We start from the raw sequence: 22,012 nt of genomic DNA, 5'->3' as shown, positions 1-22,012 counted from the left end.
TCCACATTATTGGTCCATGGGTCATGATTTTAACAATTTACAATCTACAATATTCGAAGATGCTTGCATAGTAATCTCACAAATTGGTTATTGAAAAAAGATTTTTAAAATTATCTATGTTAAAATTTGAACCTCTCTGGGGGCCCCAATATTGGTTTGCGGATTAACAATTATTTGAGGATGCATGCTTGCATAGTAATATCACAAATTGAGCATTGTGGTTCTTGAGAAGAAGGTTTTTTAACATTTTCCTTATATATTTCTTTGTTAAACTTTGAACCCCTCATGGGGCTCCAGTATTGGTACGGGGGTCACGATTTTTATAATTTATAATCTACATTATTTGATGATGCTTGCATAGTAATACATGTATCACAAATTGGAGCATTATTAAGTTCTTGAAAAGTAGATTTTAAAACATTTTCCCGAAGTATTTCTATGTTAAACTTTGAGCCCCTGACGGGGCCCCAGTATTGGTCCAGGGTCACGATTTTAACAATTTAGATAAAAGCTTTGGTGTAAATATTGGCATTTCTGGTGCAATGGTTCTTAAGAAGAAGAGTTTTTAAGACATGCACCCTATTTTCACTATTACGCAATAATCACCCTTTTAAAAAAGGATTTGCCCTTTATTTTAACAATTTAGAATTCCCTTCCAAGGATGCTTTGTACCAAGTTTTGTTAAATTTAGCCCAGTGGTTCTAGAGAAGAAGTCAAAAATGTTAAAAGTTTACAGACGGACAGACGACGGACAGCAGGTGATCAGAAAAGCTCACTTGAACCTTCAGTTCAGACAAGCTAAAAACAGAATCAACAATACTGGCAGTACACTACCTCCCCATCAGGTCTGCACCTTTAGGTGACCACTTTGCTCGAACATAACCAAGATTCACCACCTGTCCACTCAAATATGGATGCAATGGATGGTCAAGAAATAACTCTTGTAATTCATCTACATAGTAAAATAAAATAATTTACCATTTATTATGAAACTTTATAACAAAATGTTTGACAAAGGTCTGAAAAGAGAAATTTCAAATTTGAAAGCAACTGTCAAATCTATAAACAGACTTATAGAGTGTCCCGAGATATTTATGCAGCACATTTGGCCTATTTTTAATAAAAATACACATACCTGTGAAAGAAAAGCGATTGAAATGGATAAAAGGGAAAATTTCCAAGATATTTTCATTGACATAGTTTCATTTTTTACTCGGAAAAATTCACAAGAACGAAAACAGATTTCGTACCGAGATTTATAATGGAGAATGTTTTCATCTTTTGTCCATTCTAAGTCACTCGGATTACCTCGCACAATTTTTTAATGTTATCATCCGGGCTTACTGCAATACAAAATCCCTGTAGCCATAACATTTTTTAGCCTTGTATTGAAATCTGATTATCCCCATTTCAAACGAGAAATCTTGGAAATTTTTCATACTTTTAAATGAACATCTTGTGAATCCTGAGGTATTAATACATATCGAGTAATTAAGCAAAATGTGGATGGAGGATATCTTGGGACAGAGTATAGAAGTTGCACAGTTCGGTGTACTGTTGTGCACCTTTTCCAAAATTGGTATACTTAATTTTTTGTTCATTTTCAGAGAGTTTCTTCTACACAAAATCTTGTGCTTGTTTTAGACCTATTTATTTTGTTCACCTACACACATCTGTAATATTTAATAATAACCAAAATATTCCTCAGACATTTTGCTACAGATGTACATGCCACATTAGTTGCCTCTAAAATTCCTTTATATACCCTCATCAGCCTATAAAAAAGAAGTAGAATTGTTTGTTCAAAAATAAGTAAAAATGATGTGATTTTCACACACTTTCACTCTCCTAGTTAGGTGCGAGTGTTTAAAAGAAGTTTGAGGCAAGGTTAAATGATGACATATGTTGTAAAATTTCTGAAAAAATATCTGGTATCAAATAATTATATTTTCACTGAACATGTTAGAATAATAAATTCTAAACCAAGTGCAAGTTTTTTGCATTGCATGTAACTGTAGCTCTATGACCTAGCTGTCAACCAAAATTTTCCTGTAGAGCCACAGTTGAGGAGGGTAATACTCATACTGGTAATATTTTTTCCGTAGTTACTATGTACATGTAATTACAAATTATCAACATAACAGTGTACTGTGATTTAATGTTAGAGCACTGTTCAATCAAACCTTCTGTAAAGTTGCTGCTCTTTGTCTTCCATGATCTAAAAACATCCAGTGGAAGTCTTGTAGCATTGTTTGATTCTTTTGGGTTAGGAATTTGTGACAGGTTGTAATGAAATTTCTTATCCAATTGAAGAGGTGAATGCTTCATCTCCTGCAAAAATTAACATCAATATTTTTCAATTTCAAAAAAGATGAATATACCTTGTCATGAAAATCTTATTCGAAAAGTTAATGTATTATATTTACATCTACAGAATATAATTCCCTCTATTTCTTAGGGAAATTGATTGCAATTCAGACAGTACCGTCAACGCGGATCCCGTATTTTCCACGCAATACCGCTGCGGTCTTATCGATAAATGTTACAGTCTTTGTTTAATATCATTGAGAACAAAGATTTCTGTATGGTTCGTTTCATCATTAAATCTATTCAGACAGAGTGACTCTATTATATGCGTAATGTATATAAGCCCATTCTATGGGAACAGACTCGTTACACTGAATGCTTGGTGAGATAGTGACATTGACTTTGATTCAGAAAAAGAGCAAGGTCTGGTCCAGAATTCAATTACTAGTCAATATAGATATATATGTCTGCTCTGGTCAATGTCCAGACAAAGGTTTTCAAACTTGGCGGTAAAACACATAAAGCAAAATATATATAAACCAACCAAATTCAACCTGACATAAACAACCAATAATCAAAATACCGAAGAAGTGACGGGAGTTGATTTTATCGATGTTTATTTATTTTAAAATCAATGATATGTTATTTTGCATTACAAGTACAGGTAGTTTCTAATCTGTAATTGAATTACGCACATTTTTATAATATGAATTTTCGGACTTTTTCGACATATGAATCATGTTAAGTAATATTTAAAGATAGAATAAATTCAATCAAACTATGTATCAGTGATAGAAATATTTATGGAAAATTTATGGATCCAAGCAATATTGAACTCTCGTCTCGTTCAACCAAACGCTCTGCTGTCGCCGTTAATCCCCGACAAGCAAGAGAGACTCTCTGCTTGTCGACAAGCAAGAGAGACTCTCTGCTTGTCGACAAGCAAGAGAGACTCTCTGCTTGTCAAAGATTTACGAAGACAGCTGAGCGTCGAGTTGAATGAGACTATAGTGAACTCTGGCGTAAGAACACATACAACTACAAAAATTATCTAAATTGTTCATACCATTTAAAATCTGACTATTTTCAAGGTATCTATAAATATGTTTCCTGGAAAAACAATGCTTTAGCATACATAATTTCAAATATATCAATTATTCACAAGAACTAATTCTTGTCAGCGGTGATGATTTGTGCTTTGGTCTAAACACTGTTTCATTTTCGGTTTGTCAGAGTAACTGCATAGGAGAGTTTACTCCCAAAAACCAAGATCACAAATATCCACTGACAGGGCAACTCATGATCTGCCCTTAGGATGTAAGTACAGGTGTATGAATTAAAAGAAAGAGTGGATCTAACTTTTTTATATGTGTACTGTTTAGATGAATTTTACCAGCAATTAGAATAACTTTATTTATTTAAATCAACAATTTTCATACTCTTACATATATTTCAAGTGAAGAAAAGTATCGGGCTGAAACGCGAGTTATCTCCCTCGACTAAAAAAATACTTGACAGCTACACCACACTACACGTATATATCATTTTAATTAATGGAACTGTTTAGAATAACATACGATATATATTTTTAAAATGTTAGATTTATATAGAATGTGTTTAAAATCATTCATTTAAATACATGACGATGTACAGTAATTTTACAATCCATTTAAAATGACATAGCCTAATCAGGAACTGATAAGTATGCTTGGCAGTCAGATTATAATTTCTTTTTTTTATTCAGTCAAGATTACCAAATTGTGAAGAAGTATTGAAACTTTTCTATTTAATCTACGTAAACTGCATACCGAATAAATTAATTTGATGAAATGCTTTTGCTGATCTCTGTCCGTACATTCGAGTTTCAACAAAATTTCAACCAGTTTGCAATCATATTATAGAAAACAATAAGTAAACATTTACAATGATTATCATTATATTTGTATTTTGTGTGTATTGTATGTTCATAATTAACTTGTTCATGGGCAAGGCTTTCTGTACAAGTGATATAAACAGTTACTTATCATATAAGAATATTCGCAAAGCGGTTTATAGCAATTTAAGGACGTGATGATATTTTTCAGGTTGACATCAGAGTTAGATTGATAATATTAAAATAATTAGTGTTGTTCTCTTATTTTAACCTGATATGCTTGTAATATCACTGCTGTCTTTAACTCGATTATTTAAGTTGTTATTCTTTACAAGAAATGGAATGAGGTAGTTAATTTGCATCACAAAACGACATTGGAAATTGTACATGTTATTAAATCTTATTTAAACAATATTTTATTATGTAAAAAATATTACATAATAGGATTGGGCAGCAGGCAATCTGCCTATTTGAGCCCTTTGTTATTAAATGCATACATCTCGATTTACTTTTAAAAATTTAAATGCAAATTATTTTTGTATACATTTCCTTTATTGTGTATATCAATTATAAGTTGCGACCATTCCCTGTGTATAGTGATTAACAAACTCAGGTTAGAAAACGACACGCCCTAGGGGTTTTCAGTCCTATATAACTAATTTGAGACAAAAAACAAATCTTTAAATTGCGTATAGCTTCCTCTAACCGTACAACACCGCCCATTACCTACCGTATCTTACAGAGGAAGCTTCTTGATTATTATGACTGTCGCCGATCTTGATTTTATCTTCGATCTTTATGTAAAAGAGAGATTAAGTAAATAAAGTATTTATCACTGTTTATGATGTTTAAATTAATGCTTGACACTGTGTTTGTAAAGTTTAATATTCGTATAATTCAACGTTATTTAATTAAAGAGAAAACTCTCTCTCTCTCTCTCTCTGCAGGGGAAGAAACATATTAAATGCGTTTTACAGTTTAAGAAGGCAGTAAAATGAAACAATTATTTATTGAAAATAAAAATGTTACTGTTAGATAAATTGTTTGATATATGTGTAGAATTCCTGGTGGTCACCTGCTACAAGGATTATCAACCTGCCTCATACATATTCTGTGCGTTCAAGCGAAAAGTGATTTCCTGTCAGTGCAATGGTTTCACACCTTTGTCTAAAAGTAAAATACAGTTAACTTCGACAGTCATTAAAACGTTGGGGGGGAGGGGGTTAAAAAAAACGTCATAATTCGCAACTTGTATGACATGTGTAGTAGCTTCATTTTTAACATCCATAAAATGAAATCAATATATTTTCATATTTTAAGGGTAAAGTAAAATGTTTATATTCTGCCGTTGATTGTATGGTATATGTACACCGTGTAGCATGTGCTTGTTACAGACAAGGTTAATTGTCTTAAGTACTGACAGTCTCTTTCTCTCTCTCTCTCTCAATTAGTTTACATGTATATTGAAGATTTTAGGTTTTTTGCGGATGGGGGTGCATCTTTAACACGTTTAACAGTTTGACAGATCACAGTAAAATGAATTTATTGTTATTACTGATAGTAAAATTCTTTGAAAAACAGGTGGAATTCCTGATGGTCACTTCGCAGTGTTACAATATACATGGATTATCCATCTGTCTCATTATAACCTGTGTATTCTGTGTGTTTAAGCGTAGAGTAATTTCCCGTCAATGAGATGGTTTCACACCTTTGTGTAAAACAACTGTGACTTATTAATAAGTGAAATACAATTTACTTTGAAAGTCATAAAACAATGAAGAGGTGGAGAAAAACATTATTTGCAGCTGATACTACATTTGTGTTGTAGCTTCATGAACACACATTTAAACAATAAAATGCTTTCTTTGGTGATTCATTCGGGATATGAAGGTAGCGACATTGCAGAAAAAATACATATCCCGCGTTACCATACTGTACAGGTAAAAATCTTCGATCACTTGTCCAACAGTAGGTCAACTGCTGCAGTTTAAACATGGCTGCAGCGAGGACCGCAGTGAATTAACTGCAATGGTGTAACGCGGAAAGGATTAAATAACCACGCGGGGGGGGGGGAGCACGGTTAAATATGGGATCAGCGTCTGTAGTTCTGTAGACTCCAACAGGACTGAAATCTACATGCCCTGTATATCAAATGGTCAAAACCTTCATCAACTCTAGAAAATCCCAGACTGCACAAAGTAGTCATGATAATGTCAGACTCAAATTCCCATAGAAGGTGATTTGGCTGTTTTTTTTAGCCTAAGGCCTAAGAAAAAAAAGTGTTTGTTTCCGCTTTCCCGACCGACCCTAGCTTTTACCCCCCGACTCAAAACTTTTTTTAAGGATTTTTGATAGAAAATCGTTTATTTTCGTTTTTATCCGATTTGGAAAACAAGTTACTCAAAATTTTGGTCACAAAAACGCTTGAAGCAGTTACTCATCTCAAATCAGTGTAACTCAAACGTTTTGTTTCAAAATGGCTGTATGTTTCCATGTGTTGTAGATTTTAATAATGCTCTCATCGTTGGCAGAGGAAGTATCTGATATATAATATCATTTTTGGGTTTTCTTAAGACCAGTTTAATAGTCAAGAATGATATTAAAAGTATTTCTCATTTTATACCATTCAGCAGTGTCAGTATCTAATCGGCATACTGCAATATTAAAGGGGAAAAAAATTATTTGAAAAAAAAAAAAATTCCGACCGACCGATCCTACTTTTTTCAGCATGAAAGCGGAAACAAACCATTTTTTTTGTTAGGCCTAACTTACTGATATACATAACCAGTAATTTAGTTAATTTTACTTACTTTTTAGAATTAATTTATTAATTTGTTAAAAGAAGGAATCAAGGATGTATTGTAAACAATAAAATTGTTTCTTGGATGCATGATTCATGCGGATTATAAAAATAGCGATCATTGCTGAACAAATTTACATAATCCGCTAACCGGAAAGTAATGCCTCTTTTAGTGTTTAGAATATCAATCTAATTCTATCAGATATGACATTGACAGCTAATTATAGGCTAAAATACAAGAGGCCCAGGGGCCACATCACTGACCTGAACAAAAAAGCCATAACTTTGATCAAATCAGCTTTAATATCTATTCAAATACAAAATATCTGGACAATTTCAGTAGAGTAGATCTTTCAAAAAATATTCCAATTCTTGTCCACATAATTTTGTAGTTTCAATATTTAATAAGAAGATTATTATAAAATTCTTCCCTATCCATTCCTATGTAAAAGTTAAACCCCCCATTTTTGCCCCACCCTTCCTCCCGTGATCATAATTTGAATAATTATTATCAGAACAAGACACCTAACTGAGTATCGTAGCTGATAGATAGACCCATGTTTGCATTTAAATTTTATTTTGGAGTCTATACTCTAATCCTAGACTCCTCACACTGTTACTCCCATTTCAATATTTGCTGTTTACAAACTTCAATTCATTAAAGGGGTTGGGGGGTGGGGGGTCAGGATTCTTGTATACCAAAGCTTCAGGGGCCAAAAACTTTTGGCATGAGCTGGTCCTATGATATCGCGGTAGTTAAATCATTAAGTCGAAAAATCTATCAATAAGGAAATATTTCCAAAAACTAATGTTATTGTGAGTTTCCTCTATTATATACCTCAGTGATGTTCAGTGTGCCTCTGTTTACTATGTCTAAAAATATCCCGACATTAAATGTCAATTTCAGCATGTGCTACTATACGTAAACAAAAATACCACGATACTGTAGAACCAACGATATGATAGGAAACAATTTAAGTATAAAACAAGACCTGCTGGCCTTTAATGGTCAATCTTTTATGATATTTATTTAACAATTCCATGTATGATGCACACAACATGCATTACTTATACTACTACAAGCATACAATGCACAGGAAATTGAAGTTTGAAGTTAAAAAGTAAATTGTTGACGGACAATTAACACATGACCAATGGCAATAGGTTACACATTAGACTAAAGTGACCTAAAAAAAATACCACAGGAGTCGGCGATTTTATCAATTTGTTGTAAATAAATTTAAGAAATAGGCAAAACCCTCCCAGTAAGCTTCGCGAGCGTAGCGACAGGATGGCAGCGATTTTTCTATATTTTCTTTATTTCGCTATCCAACTGACATTAAACACCAAACTCCATGATGTCATTTTATCAATTCCTTGCATTTTTTCCCTAATATGTTTTACGGTGCGACCGTTGGGGCGAGCACAGCATGTGATCAAACAATGAATTATAATAAATTAATAAAATAAAATTAACAACGTGAAATTTGAATGCCAAAAAATAAAACATACCTATTTTTCAGTAAATTTTCATTATTCATAGTTTATAAGATTTGTTATAATTTATTTATTTATATGTAGAACAATAGTTTAATCTCAGATACAATGTTGTTAAATAATAAAGATTTTAATATAAAAATATTCATTGCACTGCATCTCCTCTTTTAAAGTGATTGTGATTGATTGATTGATTTCCCCCTTTTTTTTTGGCAGTAGACATTTTTTCTTAAACTTACATATAAAACTTGACTCATCATAGAGCTCCCCCCATGCTAAAAAATTTTTTCATTTTTGTCAATTTACACATAGAAAATCGACTTACCATGGATTTGCCCCTCCACTTAAAAAAAAATAATTAATGTTTAATTTTATTTTTAATTTACGCTTAAAAATATTTGCTTATCATGTTAAAAGAACATGGTGTTGCCCCCCCCCCCCCAGCATGTAATAAATGGAAGTGAAAATAAAGAAACCATTGAACTGCTAAAAAGCTGAAGGATTAGAATTTTCATGATTTATTTTTCTTTTTGCTTGCAAAGATTTTTTGGATGAGGCTGCCATCCACCCACCCACCCCCATAAAAAAAAGGCGTTTCAGGAAATTACCGTAATTATAGTGAATAAAATATTTGTGAGCATTCATCCAAATTAGTGCAATTCACAACTGTTTCCTGTATCTGAAGAAATGTCCTTATTCGTCAGCTGTTCTTTATCTTAGCCTTTGCAAGATTTTAAGAGGATTTTGGTCATTTCAGCAGATTTACAATAACTTCAATTAGAGTAATTTCCCCTTATCAGTGCTTATTGTGACGTCAAAGCTGACGTTGGTTAAGTTGTCGTCTTACTCTTTAAAACTCCCCTGAGAAATAAAAGTATGCGAAGTATACTGTTTTATTTACTTAAAAAGCATGATGTTCTTAAAATTACACATCTTATAAGCTTTTCAAAGGTTTTACTTTGATTCTCGGGAGAACGTGATGTTGGAACGTGAGGTTCGAAACCATTGGTACTATGAATTGTGGGTCAAAATTTACTGACTCCGAAAAAATATATCGGATCAATGTGTAAACGTTTGTGACGTCACACGATTATTTTTGATTGAAAGTGTACTGAGGCCTGAGGTGAACTTTAGAGGTAACATTGATTGTATGTCGCTTACATCGTTATTGTTTTTACTGTCTAAATTTGTCTTGCTGATTCTCGTGAGAGTGTGAAGTGATAAAAATTGCCATGATTACAGGGAACTACTGGGACGATTAAAACGATGCATTACTGGTCCGATTTACTGACGCCAAAAAAATCCGTTGAATGAATGTGCAACTAGTCCGAATTTTCTATTCACACACGCCTTGCCGGTAGAGCTCGCTTCGCGCCGGCGCTGCGCGCCGGCGAGCTGCGCTCGCTATAATTACTTCGTGTGACGTCATATTAATTTGTAAAACATAGTGCCGACTCTTCACAATTTGGTGCCGAGTTAACCCGGTGCCGAGTTTACAAGGTACCTGGTTGATTACCACTGTTGGCGCCGCGCCAGTTTAAAGTCAAATGCCAATACTGTACACATTGTTCATTACTTTCTTACCATAATAATAATACCCTTTTCTGAACACACTGAAACTCGGTTGTCTTCACTCCACTGAACTGCATTATGGCAAAATATCTGGTCGGAAAACTCGGCATCTGCTGTCCTTTTCTCACATCCCATCATTTTGTAAGTGCTTTAGACCAGTTTATGTAAATTTCATTAGACGATGTTTCATTGGCTAAAATTGGATGTATCCTGCGAAAACAGCTAATCAACGACTATGTTACATTTTTAACGGGCTCAACCAGCCCATGTGGGTTTGTTTTGATTTTCATTTCAACAGAACAGCAATGGAGTTTAGATTTAATTTTTCTTGTGATCTTGAAGAAAAAGATGGGACAAATTCAAGTAATTCTTTTGTGATTTCTTCTTGTTTTAAAGATCTGTGACATTATATTATAGAAATGGGTACATGTATTGGTAGCACTCTCCACGGCTAGCACAGGTCTCTAGGTCAATAAGCCGTGAATGTAGGGGAGAAAGAGAGATATATATACACCCCGTCTACAGTGACTGTATATATAAATGTATTTATATATAGATAGGGTATACATATCTCTTTTCCCCTATATTTAGCGGCTTATTAATAGAAATTCAGAGGCCATTGCAATATCGATTATAAAAAATAACCGATCAATGCAAAAGATATTCATCAGTGCATGAGGTTATATTTACATTCAGTGTATATTTCCCCTAATGTTTGCATTGGAAATATGCAACGTTCAATTTTCTATGAATACACTTTGCTAATTCATGCACCATAAGCACAACTATTAACGTCTCCACATGTTTTGAGTATAATTTTGTTACTGTTAGATTAAATGAAACTTTGAATCTTACATAACCAATTTGGGATGAACTTTTGAAAAGCAATCATTAATTTATATCTACCCCAAAATGAAAAAAGATTTTTCTCCACAAAGTTTCTGGCACTATATTTTTTTGTCGTGGAAGCTATCAAAATAACCTTAATATGGCTGTCCCGTGTATGTTTCATATCCCTGACTAAGAGTGTAAATAACTAATGGTTTTATAGGGAAGATACATAATATTTCATACAAATAGACATTAGTATGAAAATATTTGGATGTTGTTGGTCCTATGACACACCAAGCGGTGCAGACAAAGTATCATACCACGCGTTATAAAATGATCGATACACTTTGCTAATTAATTCATGCGCCATGAGCACATTTAAGAAATGAACAACGTTATTTAGTGAACATGGCGTTATGAATAGCAATTGCTCTGTTGGCACATTCCATGTTTCGCGCTAGCGCCATATAGAAACTTATGCTAATTTGCTTACGTAAACAATTGAAAAAAAACATACATGCACATTATTTGCAACACTAAATAATGGCAATTTGTTAGATTGTTTATTTTATGGAAATTCCTTATATATATGTACGCTTGTGTATGAAAGTGAGATTCCATCAAGTTGAGAAGACTTATTGATTAGGATTTAAAATGTCTTAGGACTTAAACTGTGAATATCTAAATTGTCTCCTTGCATAATGTCAGAATTTCATCATCCCATATCAGTTTCAATAACGTTAAACATTTGTCAAAATGATAAATGTATTTCTACCTGAAATTAAAAAAAGCTAGATGGGTTTTTGTTCAGATTCCACACATAAATAAGGTTTGTATATCTATCTGAAAGTAACAAACAACAAAACATATATTAAATGATTGTTATTTGTACAGGATTTAAGTGATATATGCCAATTAATGAATAAATGATTATAGACTATAGGTCTTTCGGCTTTGAAGTACGCGTGTTTAAAATTATTGTTTCTTTCAAAATTTTATTTTCTCTTCAATTTGATCTTTTCAGCAAATACATGTTCAGTTGAAGAAAAGACTGAAAAACTTGAAGACTTCCAAGAATTATTTTCAAGCAAATTAGTGAGTGTTAATTTAACCCTTCATAAAATAAATTATTAATGAGGAAATAAAATTTTCTTAATTGTTGAAGAAAAATTTAATTAGCTTACCAGATCAGGCATTGGTCCACATATCTAAAAATATTATATGTCTACAGCCTTATCTTGTATTATATGTTAAAGGGGCATAGTCACAATTTTGGTCAAATTCTATTTTGCTGTTTTTATTATTTTCAATGCTTTAGAAATGCATTTCTAATGATCAAATAAAATTTGAGAGTCAGTTGTTAAATTATAAGCAAGATACAGAGCTTACAATTCTTTGTCATGTAAACAAGGCTCGTGCCCTGTTTTTGTTTACATATAAGTTCAATTTACCTGGTCCAGTAAAAAATGTTTTTTAACTGATTTGTCCATCTTTTTATTCATTTTAAGCATAAATAAACAGTTCCTAACCTCTAACACATTCATTTGGGGTCTAAAATTGCAATTTTCACTTCAACATTCAAAATGTAAAGAAAAGCTTTGTTTATATAGCAAAGAATGGTAAGCTCTGAAACTCTCTTATAACTCAGCGAATGACACTCAAATTTTGGTTGCCTATTAAAAATGCATTACTGAAGCATTGTAAACATTAAAATCGGAAAAATAATTTTTGCACAAAATCGTGACCATGCCCCTTTAAATCTAGTAGTCTTATTAAATGTTTTAGTTGCCTTCTAAAATCGTTTTGGTCTTTCTTTCATGATTAATTCACTATACAAAATCACAAACTATAGCTACATGTACCACCAACCATTAATACGTAAACATACAGCATGCCATGATTTTGCTTACTATAATATAAGACATCTATGGCATTTAAATTTTTAAAAAAGAAACATTTAATTCTAAAATTCCAACAATGATTTCAGCTGTGGCAATTTCATTTGATGTTTGAAGATTGAAAAAGTGTTAATTGATAATTGTATCACATATGAATTAGTATATAAGTATGATTTTAATTAGATTGGAATATGAGTTTAATTTAAGTACCGCAATAGTTCAATGTTTGTAACACGCTATCTCATTGGATAGGTAAAAACATTTGCACTAACTGTAAAAAATATTTTGATGACTTAACAATTGCTGGCACTATAAAACAGATCGGTCCACATGATGTTATGTTTAAATTTTGTACAATTTATTGTTATTTATGAAGCAAAATCATCTTACTATCTGTGTTTGATAATAGATAATTGAATTATAAGTAATAAATTGATTATAGCTGCAGAATTTAAATGCTCTGCATGCAGATAAATGGGGTTGGAACAGTTTAACTCTTTACCCCTTAATGCCACCTTTTGACGCATAGGCCATATCCTTAACACTCTACCCTGGGCTACCCTTAGACTGTTTTCAGATGAACTGAAAACAGCTGGTGTGTGTTTTTGAATAGACTTATTACAGGTCTTAGCAAATCAAACACATAGAAAATTATATATCAATGGATTTGAAATAAATTAAAATTTTAATATTCATTGAAATTTTTTTTTTAAGTCACTAATAATGCAATACAGGTGCTAATAGGTATATGAAAATAAAACTGAGTGTTCTACATTAAAGTTTTATTAAGAATAATTTCACAACAGATACTTGATAAACATATTTAAAAATGTATGTATTACAAATAATTATTTAATAATTTTTATAGAAAGATTCCATTATCATCATGGAATTCGTTTTTTGATAGTAAATAATTAAATGTACCTGTGGCTGACTTTTCAATTCATGTCTATCGTTTTCAGACTTATATTTGCGTTTTTTTTCCCAATAAACATGATAAATGGTGTAAGAGGATTTGAAAAATCTAGCATGTTAACTAAATAAGTGTGTTGACTTTTTGAAAAAATACAAATTTACCGGTATATTCGTGTATTTAGGGGTTGCAGGTAATGCACACCTTGTGTTCCGTTTTCTGTAACTACACAGATTTTTCCACAAAATTTTGCATGAATTTGACATCTGGCTTTCATCTTTTAATCTCGCTACCAATAAATCTAGAAAATTCTGCCTCTAAACTTGATTATAAACAAAAAGTGAAAACATGTGCGATGTCCGCATCGTAGTCCGCCATCTTTGTTTATTGTAGTTATGCATCACGCCACCATACACAGGTAAATCACGTGATATCTTTATTTAGAATGAGTGAACAACCATCCGTATACATGGCCAGGTGTATACCGGTCAATGTTTATAATAAACAACAGGTGTTGAGGGGTCTAATTAAGAGCTGTATATAGGGTGCGTCAAAAGTCGTCATTAAGGATATGGCCAGGGTCGTCAAAACGCGTCATTAAGGGTTAAAGGATAGAAACCTCTAAGGGGAAAAGAGTTAAGCTATTTTATAATGTAATATTTACATCTACTAAGAATGACTTCCTCTATTTCTAACGGAAATTGATTACATTCACAACTCTGCAGAAACTAGCTGACAGGACTGAAATCTACACGAATCAGTTTATTGATAATCAAAACATTCAGCAACTAAAGAAAAATCATGGACTGCACGAAATCATGATGATGATGTCAGACTCAATTAAATTCCCATATACTGTGGTTTCATCAGTATTCGTTGAATACCAATTTCCATTGATTTTGTTGTTGAGTTGATTCACGAAATTAAATTTAATTGAAGAGCAATTTATACTTATATACATTTTGTATTAAATTAATAGAATCATTGACCACAAATTTGTGTATACTTGAAACTGATTTTCATTGAATCCACCAAAATTGAGACCCATGAATATTAATATTTCCTGTTTCACATATGGTAGCAATTAAAAATTATCTTCTTTTATTCTCAGGACTACAAAATATTATCACAATTTCATCAGAGCTCCTATAAGTTTTGCAATGTTGATATCGCTTGCTACAAGTCTGAGGATATAGAACAATGGATTGTAGAAAACAATTCAGCAGAAGAATCTGTAGTAAAATCTGCTGCAGCATCTCACTCAGATCTTTTACCTGCTGTTTACGAAGGTATGAATAAACATGTTTCTGTAAAATATTTATATTAGGCCCCCCCAAAAATATGTGTGTTTCCAGTTTCCCGACCGACCCTATTTTTTATGTGCCGACCCTAACACTTTTTATTCCAAATCCAGAATACCAACCGTAATTGGTTTAAACAATAGAGTCTTTACAAATCAGGGTTTTAAAAAACGCTTAAAACAATTCAATAGAAAACACCAACTTACAGCATGCTTTGAAAAAGGACTGTTTCCTGAACAGAAAACAGATTGAATTTAAAAATTTAATTAAAAAGTTTCCTTATTGATATTATTAGAAGTAACAATGAAAGTGGAATGGAAAAACTTCATTACAAAGTAAAAATAAACATGTATGTAAAAGAAAAAATTGTTTATCTAAGGATGCCATTTTAGGATCTTAGAATTATTATATATCTTCTTCCTTATATGTTGTTGTGATTTAGTTAAGGTGGTATGGGACGCCACCATATTGTGACATATTTCTGATCAAAATAAAATCGAGTATAATTTTATGAATCTTTTCTCTCTCGAAATTGTTACCTAACAGTGTAGCGTAATTGGTTAGCGCATTAACTACAAATCTTCAAGTCTTGACTTCGAATCCCGCGAGGGCTTTTATGATTTTTACCTTTTCAAAAATTTTGAAAACTTATATTTTGGTCAAATATTGTGAAATTTGAAAATTTTGAAATAGTGAAAGTATTTAGATTATTGTGTGCTTTTATCCACATTAATATCAACATGTGTGCCATACCACCTTAAGCTATAGTTTTCTGCTTGTGTTCAGGTGAGTGGTGCAGCCAATGGGCCTTCTGTTGTTTATTGAATCATTTGTAAACAAATTATTTGAAGCACTTTCTTTCCACTTTGTCTGAGAAAATATGATACATGTAGTAGGTATATACATGTACTGGATTGGTAAATCTAAAGTTTGTTCAATTTATTTTCATTTTGTTTCCATTGTAATTTGACTGCAGGTGGTTTGACTGTTTGGGAATGTGGATGTGATCTTGCAGAATTCATTTCTGGGGAAGGTATAGACTTCAGAGGAAAATCAGTAATTGAAGTAAGAAAGGATCACAATGTTCTTTGTTATATTTATATCTTATATGATAATTAAAACTACATGCAGGTACTATATTTTTCACACAGGGGATATGCTTTATAATTACATAATTACCATTATTCAACCCAACAGAAACAAAGCAGTTTCTAGACGCCAGATTGGTTTTAAAGCATAATTATGTAGAAGTTTCTCCTTCGTGCATCATTCAAAAAGATCACAACATTCTAATTAATGTTTCCTGCAGTACTACAGTAATATTCACTTATTACAAAGTACTAAAATAAATGTATTAAAATTAAATGTTGTATATATCATCTTCGCTAGCCAAGTGTCCTATTCGTTATTCTCATCTACCCCTTGGCAGTTTAAAGAGTAATTCATAATGCCATCTAGTGTACTTCTGATTTATGTCTCCCCTTTCAAAGGGGAGACATATTGTTTTTGTCGACTTTCTTATTAAGGTCTTCCGTTTCCAACGGAAGACCTTATTGTTATTCTTCGGTTTCTTTTTCCCTATTATTAGGGTCTTCCGTTTCCAACGGAAGACCCTCTTGTTATTCTTCGGTTTCTTTTTATTATTATTTTTTTTCTTTTTCTTTTTTTTCTGACTCCTTTTCGGCTTCATAACTCAAAAAGTTTTCAACTTATTTGAAGGAAACTTTCAGGGATTATGTGCAATTATAATGCCTCAAAGATCTTAAAGTTTCCATAACAACGTCACTTCTGTTTTGACGTTACGTCATTTTTAAACTTTAAAAAAAGTCAATTTGTCCGCGTCATTTCTCAAAAACGCTTTAAGATAGAGTCTTGAAATTTTCTGTGGTTATGAATTTGGCAATTTACATGTGCAATAAGGCTGGAAATAAAAATCCGTCACTTCCGGTCGAAACCGGAAGTGAAACAAATTTTTCGAAAAAATGAATTTTCTGATCAAATCAAAAATGAATATGTGTTTTATAGAACTTATCAAGCTGAATCTAACACTTAAATCCGTTTTAAAATCGGACGATGCATTAAAGAGATATTGGGGTTTAAAAATTGATTTTTCCGGAAATTTTGTTTCCGCGTCCTTGGTTTAAAAAATAGCGTAATGTTCAAAGTAAAGTTAACTCGTACCAAAAATAATTGTTAAGTCGTACTTGAACACATTCGGATTTTTTTTGTTAAGTCGTTCTTGAAATCAGGAAGGATTTTGTCAAGTCGTACTTAAAATAATTCGGATTTTGTTAAGTCGTACCAGGAATAATTCGATTTTTTTCATCTTTTTATTTTAGTTACTCTTGTTATTGGTTAAAGAGCTTTGCTTCTTACAGGAACTTCCAGCTTTACTTCCGACATTAACGGAAGACCCACTTGTTGCTTTGCAACGAGCTTTGCTCTAGTTATTATTAGGGTCTTCCGTTTTCCAACGGAAGACCCTTTTGTTTTTCTTCGGTTTTTTTTTCTCATTCTTCTCCTTTTTTTTTCTTACCGATTTTGTGTCAGCGATTACTCGGAAACTGTTTGAGCGATTTCAATAAAATTTTCAGATCTTACTGACATTAGTTTAAACTTGATCGGAAATTTTTTTGGTTGATGACGTCATTTCCGTTTTTGAAATATCGACGTTTTCTTGATTTTCAGAGTGTCAGCTTGTCCAAGAGAGTTATCAAAAACTACAAAAGATATTTAGTTCAAAATTTCAGGAATGATAGACAAAAGATTGTAGATATGTAATAAGGCATTAACAATTTTCAGGCACAAAAGGCGCTAAAGCTCGGTAGGGCTCAAAAAATGAGATTAAAAAAGTGTTGTGATTTTGCCTGGTTTTCTTAGATTATCTTTTTTCTCACAAATATTTTGTTAAGACATATAGAAGAAAAAAAAATTATATTTACAAGATCTTTTGTTTGACACCTCCAAAAAGGGGCTGGCCCCACAAATTAAGGGCCTAGAACAATTCAAAGTTTTCACTTTATAACTCAAAATTGATTAAGATTTCGATATGGCTGTCGCAGCAAAAGTTGTTCATTATGATCTTATTAATGTCGTAACAATAATATTTTGTTCGGGTATTGCGTAATATGAGTGAAAAAAGCCAGACTTGTTACCATGTATTTGTGTTTCATTTGGCAAATAAACGGGGTATTTGTGCGCATAACTGACATAAAGGGTACCGGTTTACATACGGAAACATTTTAGTTATTTTCTAGTGAAACACATTATGGATAAAAGAACTGTTTCTATGCAATGCATTTGAGTCGCATTTAAAATCTAGCTGTATTCCGAGCTGTGTATGTGAACAGTTGCGTATCCACCCTTGTCCGCAGCCGAGGAAATAGGTCACGACTGGACTAGCTATAGCGAGCGGGTCTGCCGTTATCAAATACACAATGTTTGCGTCTTGCTGTAATGCACACATGGGTTTTTATATGTAGCTGCAAACACTAAACTTCCGATTTTAGTGATTTTAATAGGAAATAAAAAAGATTATACCTTTACCTACTACCACAGACAGTGTACTAGCTTGCATTCGGAAAGTGTTGAAACAGTTTAATTCTTTTCTAAGGAAACACATTATGGGTAAAAGAATTACTTCTATGCAATGTATTTGAGTCGCATTTAAAATCTAGCTAGCTGTATTCCGAGCCTCATGTATGTAAACAATTATACGTATCCGATCCTTGCCGGCGGCCGAGGAAATGGGTCGCGGTTGGACTAGCGAGCGGTCTACCGGCCGTTATCCAATACACAAGATATGCGCCTTGCTGAAATGCACACACGGGTTTATTTATTTTGCTGCAAACAAAAAGAATTCAGATTTAAACGATATTACAGAGTAAATGGAAAAAGATTATACCATTACCTACGATGTATTGCTGTTTTGCTCTCGTAATTAAAAAAAAAATGGATTGTATGACTGTCATTGAAAATAAGGGCGTTCTTTGTGATCTTGTCTATGTCATGAAATAGTTTTATTGTTGGAAAATAAAATTTAGTTATCAAACTGCAAACATTTCAAACCCACCACGTTGAGTCAGTGTACATTTTCATAACACGGGCCGAGGAGAAGCCGCGCTAGTGGACAGCCGATTCGCTGTAGGACACATGCTTCTCGTGTTTATACGTTATCACACATTTCAATGCTCATTGATTCGTTGTTATTTTCATTTCCAATGATATCGGTCAACGATGCATCAAACCATTGATTTAAATCATAGTTCGTAAAATAAAGGAAACAAGAGGCCCATGGGCCACATCGCTCACCTGAGGTTCAATAGGTATAATAAAATCAGCTTAATGGAGTCATAATTAATACAAACTATCTGGACAATGTACAATAATACATGTAGATCCTGTATAAATAAAATCCATTTTTCCCCTGGATATTCTTATTTTTATAATCATTAGTCCCTTTTCTAACAGGATGATTTTATAGTCATATCATATGTTGAGTATTGCAGTTCTCAAAAAGATCCTTAACAATAGTTTATATATGGGATATAAACCTACATCAAACTCTGAACCTTCTTGTAAAGCCAAAGAATTGTCCTGGGGCCAAAGTCTTAACAATTATAAAGAATCATCTGGCTGATTAGTTTCTGAGAAGAAGATTTTTAAAGATTTACTCTATATACATGTATTCATGTGTTAAACTTCGACCCCCCATTGTGGCCCCACCCTACCCCCAGGGGTCATGATTTTCACAACTTTGTATCTACACTACCCTCCACACAAGTTTCAGCTTTCCTGGCTGATTAGTTTCTGAGAAGAAGATTTTTAAAGATTTACTCTATATATTCCTATGTAAAAGTTTGACCCCCCCCCTTGTGGCCCCACCCTACACCCGGGGGTCATGATTTTCACAACATTGTATCTACACTACCTGAGGATGCTTCCACACAAGTTTCAGCTTTCCTGATCTTATGGTTCATGAGAAGAAGATTTTTAAAGATTTACTCTGTATATTCTTATGTAAAAGTTCGACCCCCCATTGTGGCCCCACCCTATCCCCGGGGGTAATGATTTTCACAACTTTGAATCTACACTACCAGAGGATGCTTTCACACAAGTGTCAGCTTTCCTGGCTGATTAGTTTCTGAGAAGAAGATTTTTAAAGATTAACTCTATATATTCCTATGTTAAACTTCGACCCCCCATTGTGGCCACACCCTACACCAAGGGGTCATGATTTTCACAACTTTGAATCTACACTACCTGAGAATGCTTCCACACAAGTTTCACTTTTCCTGGCTGATTAGTTTCTGAGAAGAAGATTTTTAAAGATTTTCTCTATATATTCCTATGTTAAACTTCAACCCCCCATTGTGGCCCCACCCTACCCCCGGGGGTCATGATTTTCACAACTTTGAATCTACATTACCTGAGGATGCTTCCACACAAGTTTCAGCTTTCCTGGCTGATTAGTTTCTGAGAAGAAGATTTTTAAAGATTAACTCTATATATTCCTGTTAAACTTCAACCCCCCATTGTGGCCCCACCCTACCCCCGGGGGTCATGATTTTCACAAATTTGAATTTACATTACCTGAGGATGCTTCCACACAAGTTTCAGCTTTCCTGGCTGATTAGTATCTGAGAAGAAGATTTTTAAAGATTTACTCTATATATTCCTATGTTAAACTTCGACTCCCCATTGTGGCCCCACCCTACCCCCGGGGGTCATGATTTTCACAAATTTGGATCTACACTACCTGAGGATGCTTTCACATAAGTTTCAGCTTTCCTGGTCTTATGGTTCATGAGAAGAAGATTTTTGAAAATTTCTAGAAAATTTTCATAAATTCCTAATTATCTCCCTTTACAAAAGGGCGTGATCCTTAATTTTCACAACTTTGAATGCCCTTAGGCTAAGGATGCTTTGTGCCAAGTTTGGTTAAAATTGGCCCAGTGGTTCTTGAGAAGATGTTGAAAATGTGAAAAGTTTACAGACAGACAGACAGACGGACAGACAGACAGACGGACGACAGACAAAATGTGATCAGAATAGCTCACTTGAGCTTTCAGCTCGGTGAGCTAAAAACTGCCATCAATGAATATAATACGTTTTACAGTCGTACGATTTGAAATGTAGATAAATTCATCTATGTTTATTTGTGACATTTTGCTGCTGAGAATTAAATGCATTACACTACCAATTTCAACAAAATATAGGCGATATTCACATACGTATCTGTAATCTATGATAATGTGATTCTTCATTTGTCTAACAAAGTATTAGAATTTTTTATGAGTTATGAGAGAGAGAGAGAGAGAGAGAGAGAGAGAGAGAGAGAGTTCAGCAGGATGTAGTAAGTAAAAGTTGAAATATATTTAAAAAGCGTTCGGTAGGTGCAGGCACGATAAAACTAACCATTTTTAAAGAAGTTGAAGTATTATTTACATTCAGGCCGTAAAATAATAAGGGTCACAATATTGGTATAACCTCTTCTCAATGGTTGTCACATTCATTAAAAAGCATACTAATTGCTGATTTTATTAATTTATTAATCAAATTTTATTTTTGATTCTGAAAGAATATGTGAGTTTTAAAAAGTTTATGTACATGTGCATTCATTGTAAATATTTTGATTGTATTCGGACAGTTGAAAATCGAGTAGAGAACACATGGTTAAAAATAGAATTGGCTTTAAAATTTGTATATTGAAGCACACTTAAATATTTGATACATAAATTATATATATATTAATAAAAACGTCTGTATGCTGTATTATGTATTTGCTGTCTGTTTAGGACTATTTTTCCCAAAAAAGAAGCGCTCGGCAATCGCGTAATTTTTTAGCGTTCTGTAAAGTACAGCACCTGATTGGAGTACATGCTTATATATATATTTTTAAAAATGTTTACGTTTAACTAAGCGAAATTGTAGATGTCATGGAGTCAATAGGCAAATCAAATTCGCCAATCAGGCAATAGCAGTTAACTAATGCCTATGACTGATAATTTTACAAGGTAA

The 22,012-nt window shown here is 33.1% G+C and overlaps 2 protein-coding genes across 5 annotated transcripts in view; one reads left to right on the top strand and one right to left on the bottom strand.

Moving 5' to 3' along the window:
* Positions 1 to 10,205, bottom strand: part of LOC105334138 (general transcription factor 3C polypeptide 4) — a 41,620-nt gene extending 31,415 nt beyond the window's left edge. The window contains exons 1-3 of the mRNA XM_034446370.2: positions 10,062 to 10,205; positions 2,184 to 2,331; positions 835 to 952 (exon numbers count right to left, since the gene is read on the bottom strand). Of these exons, the coding sequence (XP_034302261.2) occupies positions 835 to 952; positions 2,184 to 2,331; positions 10,062 to 10,187 (392 nt within the window). The 5' untranslated portion in view covers positions 10,188 to 10,205. The remainder of the gene's footprint in view (positions 1 to 834; positions 953 to 2,183; positions 2,332 to 10,061) is intronic.
* Positions 10,206 to 10,279: 74 nt separating this feature from the next.
* LOC105348340 (histidine protein methyltransferase 1 homolog) overlaps positions 10,280 to 22,012 on the top strand; it is a 29,626-nt gene continuing 17,893 nt past the window's right edge. For 2 of the 4 annotated variants that reach the window (XR_004596160.2, XM_066076364.1), the window contains exons 1-4: positions 10,280 to 10,412; positions 11,905 to 11,975; positions 14,803 to 14,980; positions 15,969 to 16,057. Coding sequence is in view for 2 of the 4 variants with exons in the window: in XM_066076364.1 (XP_065932436.1) it covers positions 10,316 to 10,412; positions 11,905 to 11,975; positions 14,803 to 14,980; positions 15,969 to 16,057 (435 nt within the window). In the remaining 2 variants the exon portion in view is untranslated. The remainder of the gene's footprint in view (positions 10,413 to 11,904; positions 11,976 to 14,802; positions 14,981 to 15,968; positions 16,058 to 22,012) is intronic. The other 2 variants (XM_011457709.4, XR_010711079.1) reach the window with 2 other exon arrangements.

Source organism: Magallana gigas, chromosome 2, assembly GCF_963853765.1.
Source record: "Magallana gigas chromosome 2, xbMagGiga1.1, whole genome shotgun sequence".
NCBI classification, from domain to species: domain Eukaryota; kingdom Metazoa; phylum Mollusca; class Bivalvia; order Ostreida; family Ostreidae; genus Magallana; species Magallana gigas.
The sequence above is the reverse complement of the archived record's forward strand: the minus strand, read 5'-3'. Positions and strand labels throughout refer to the sequence as shown.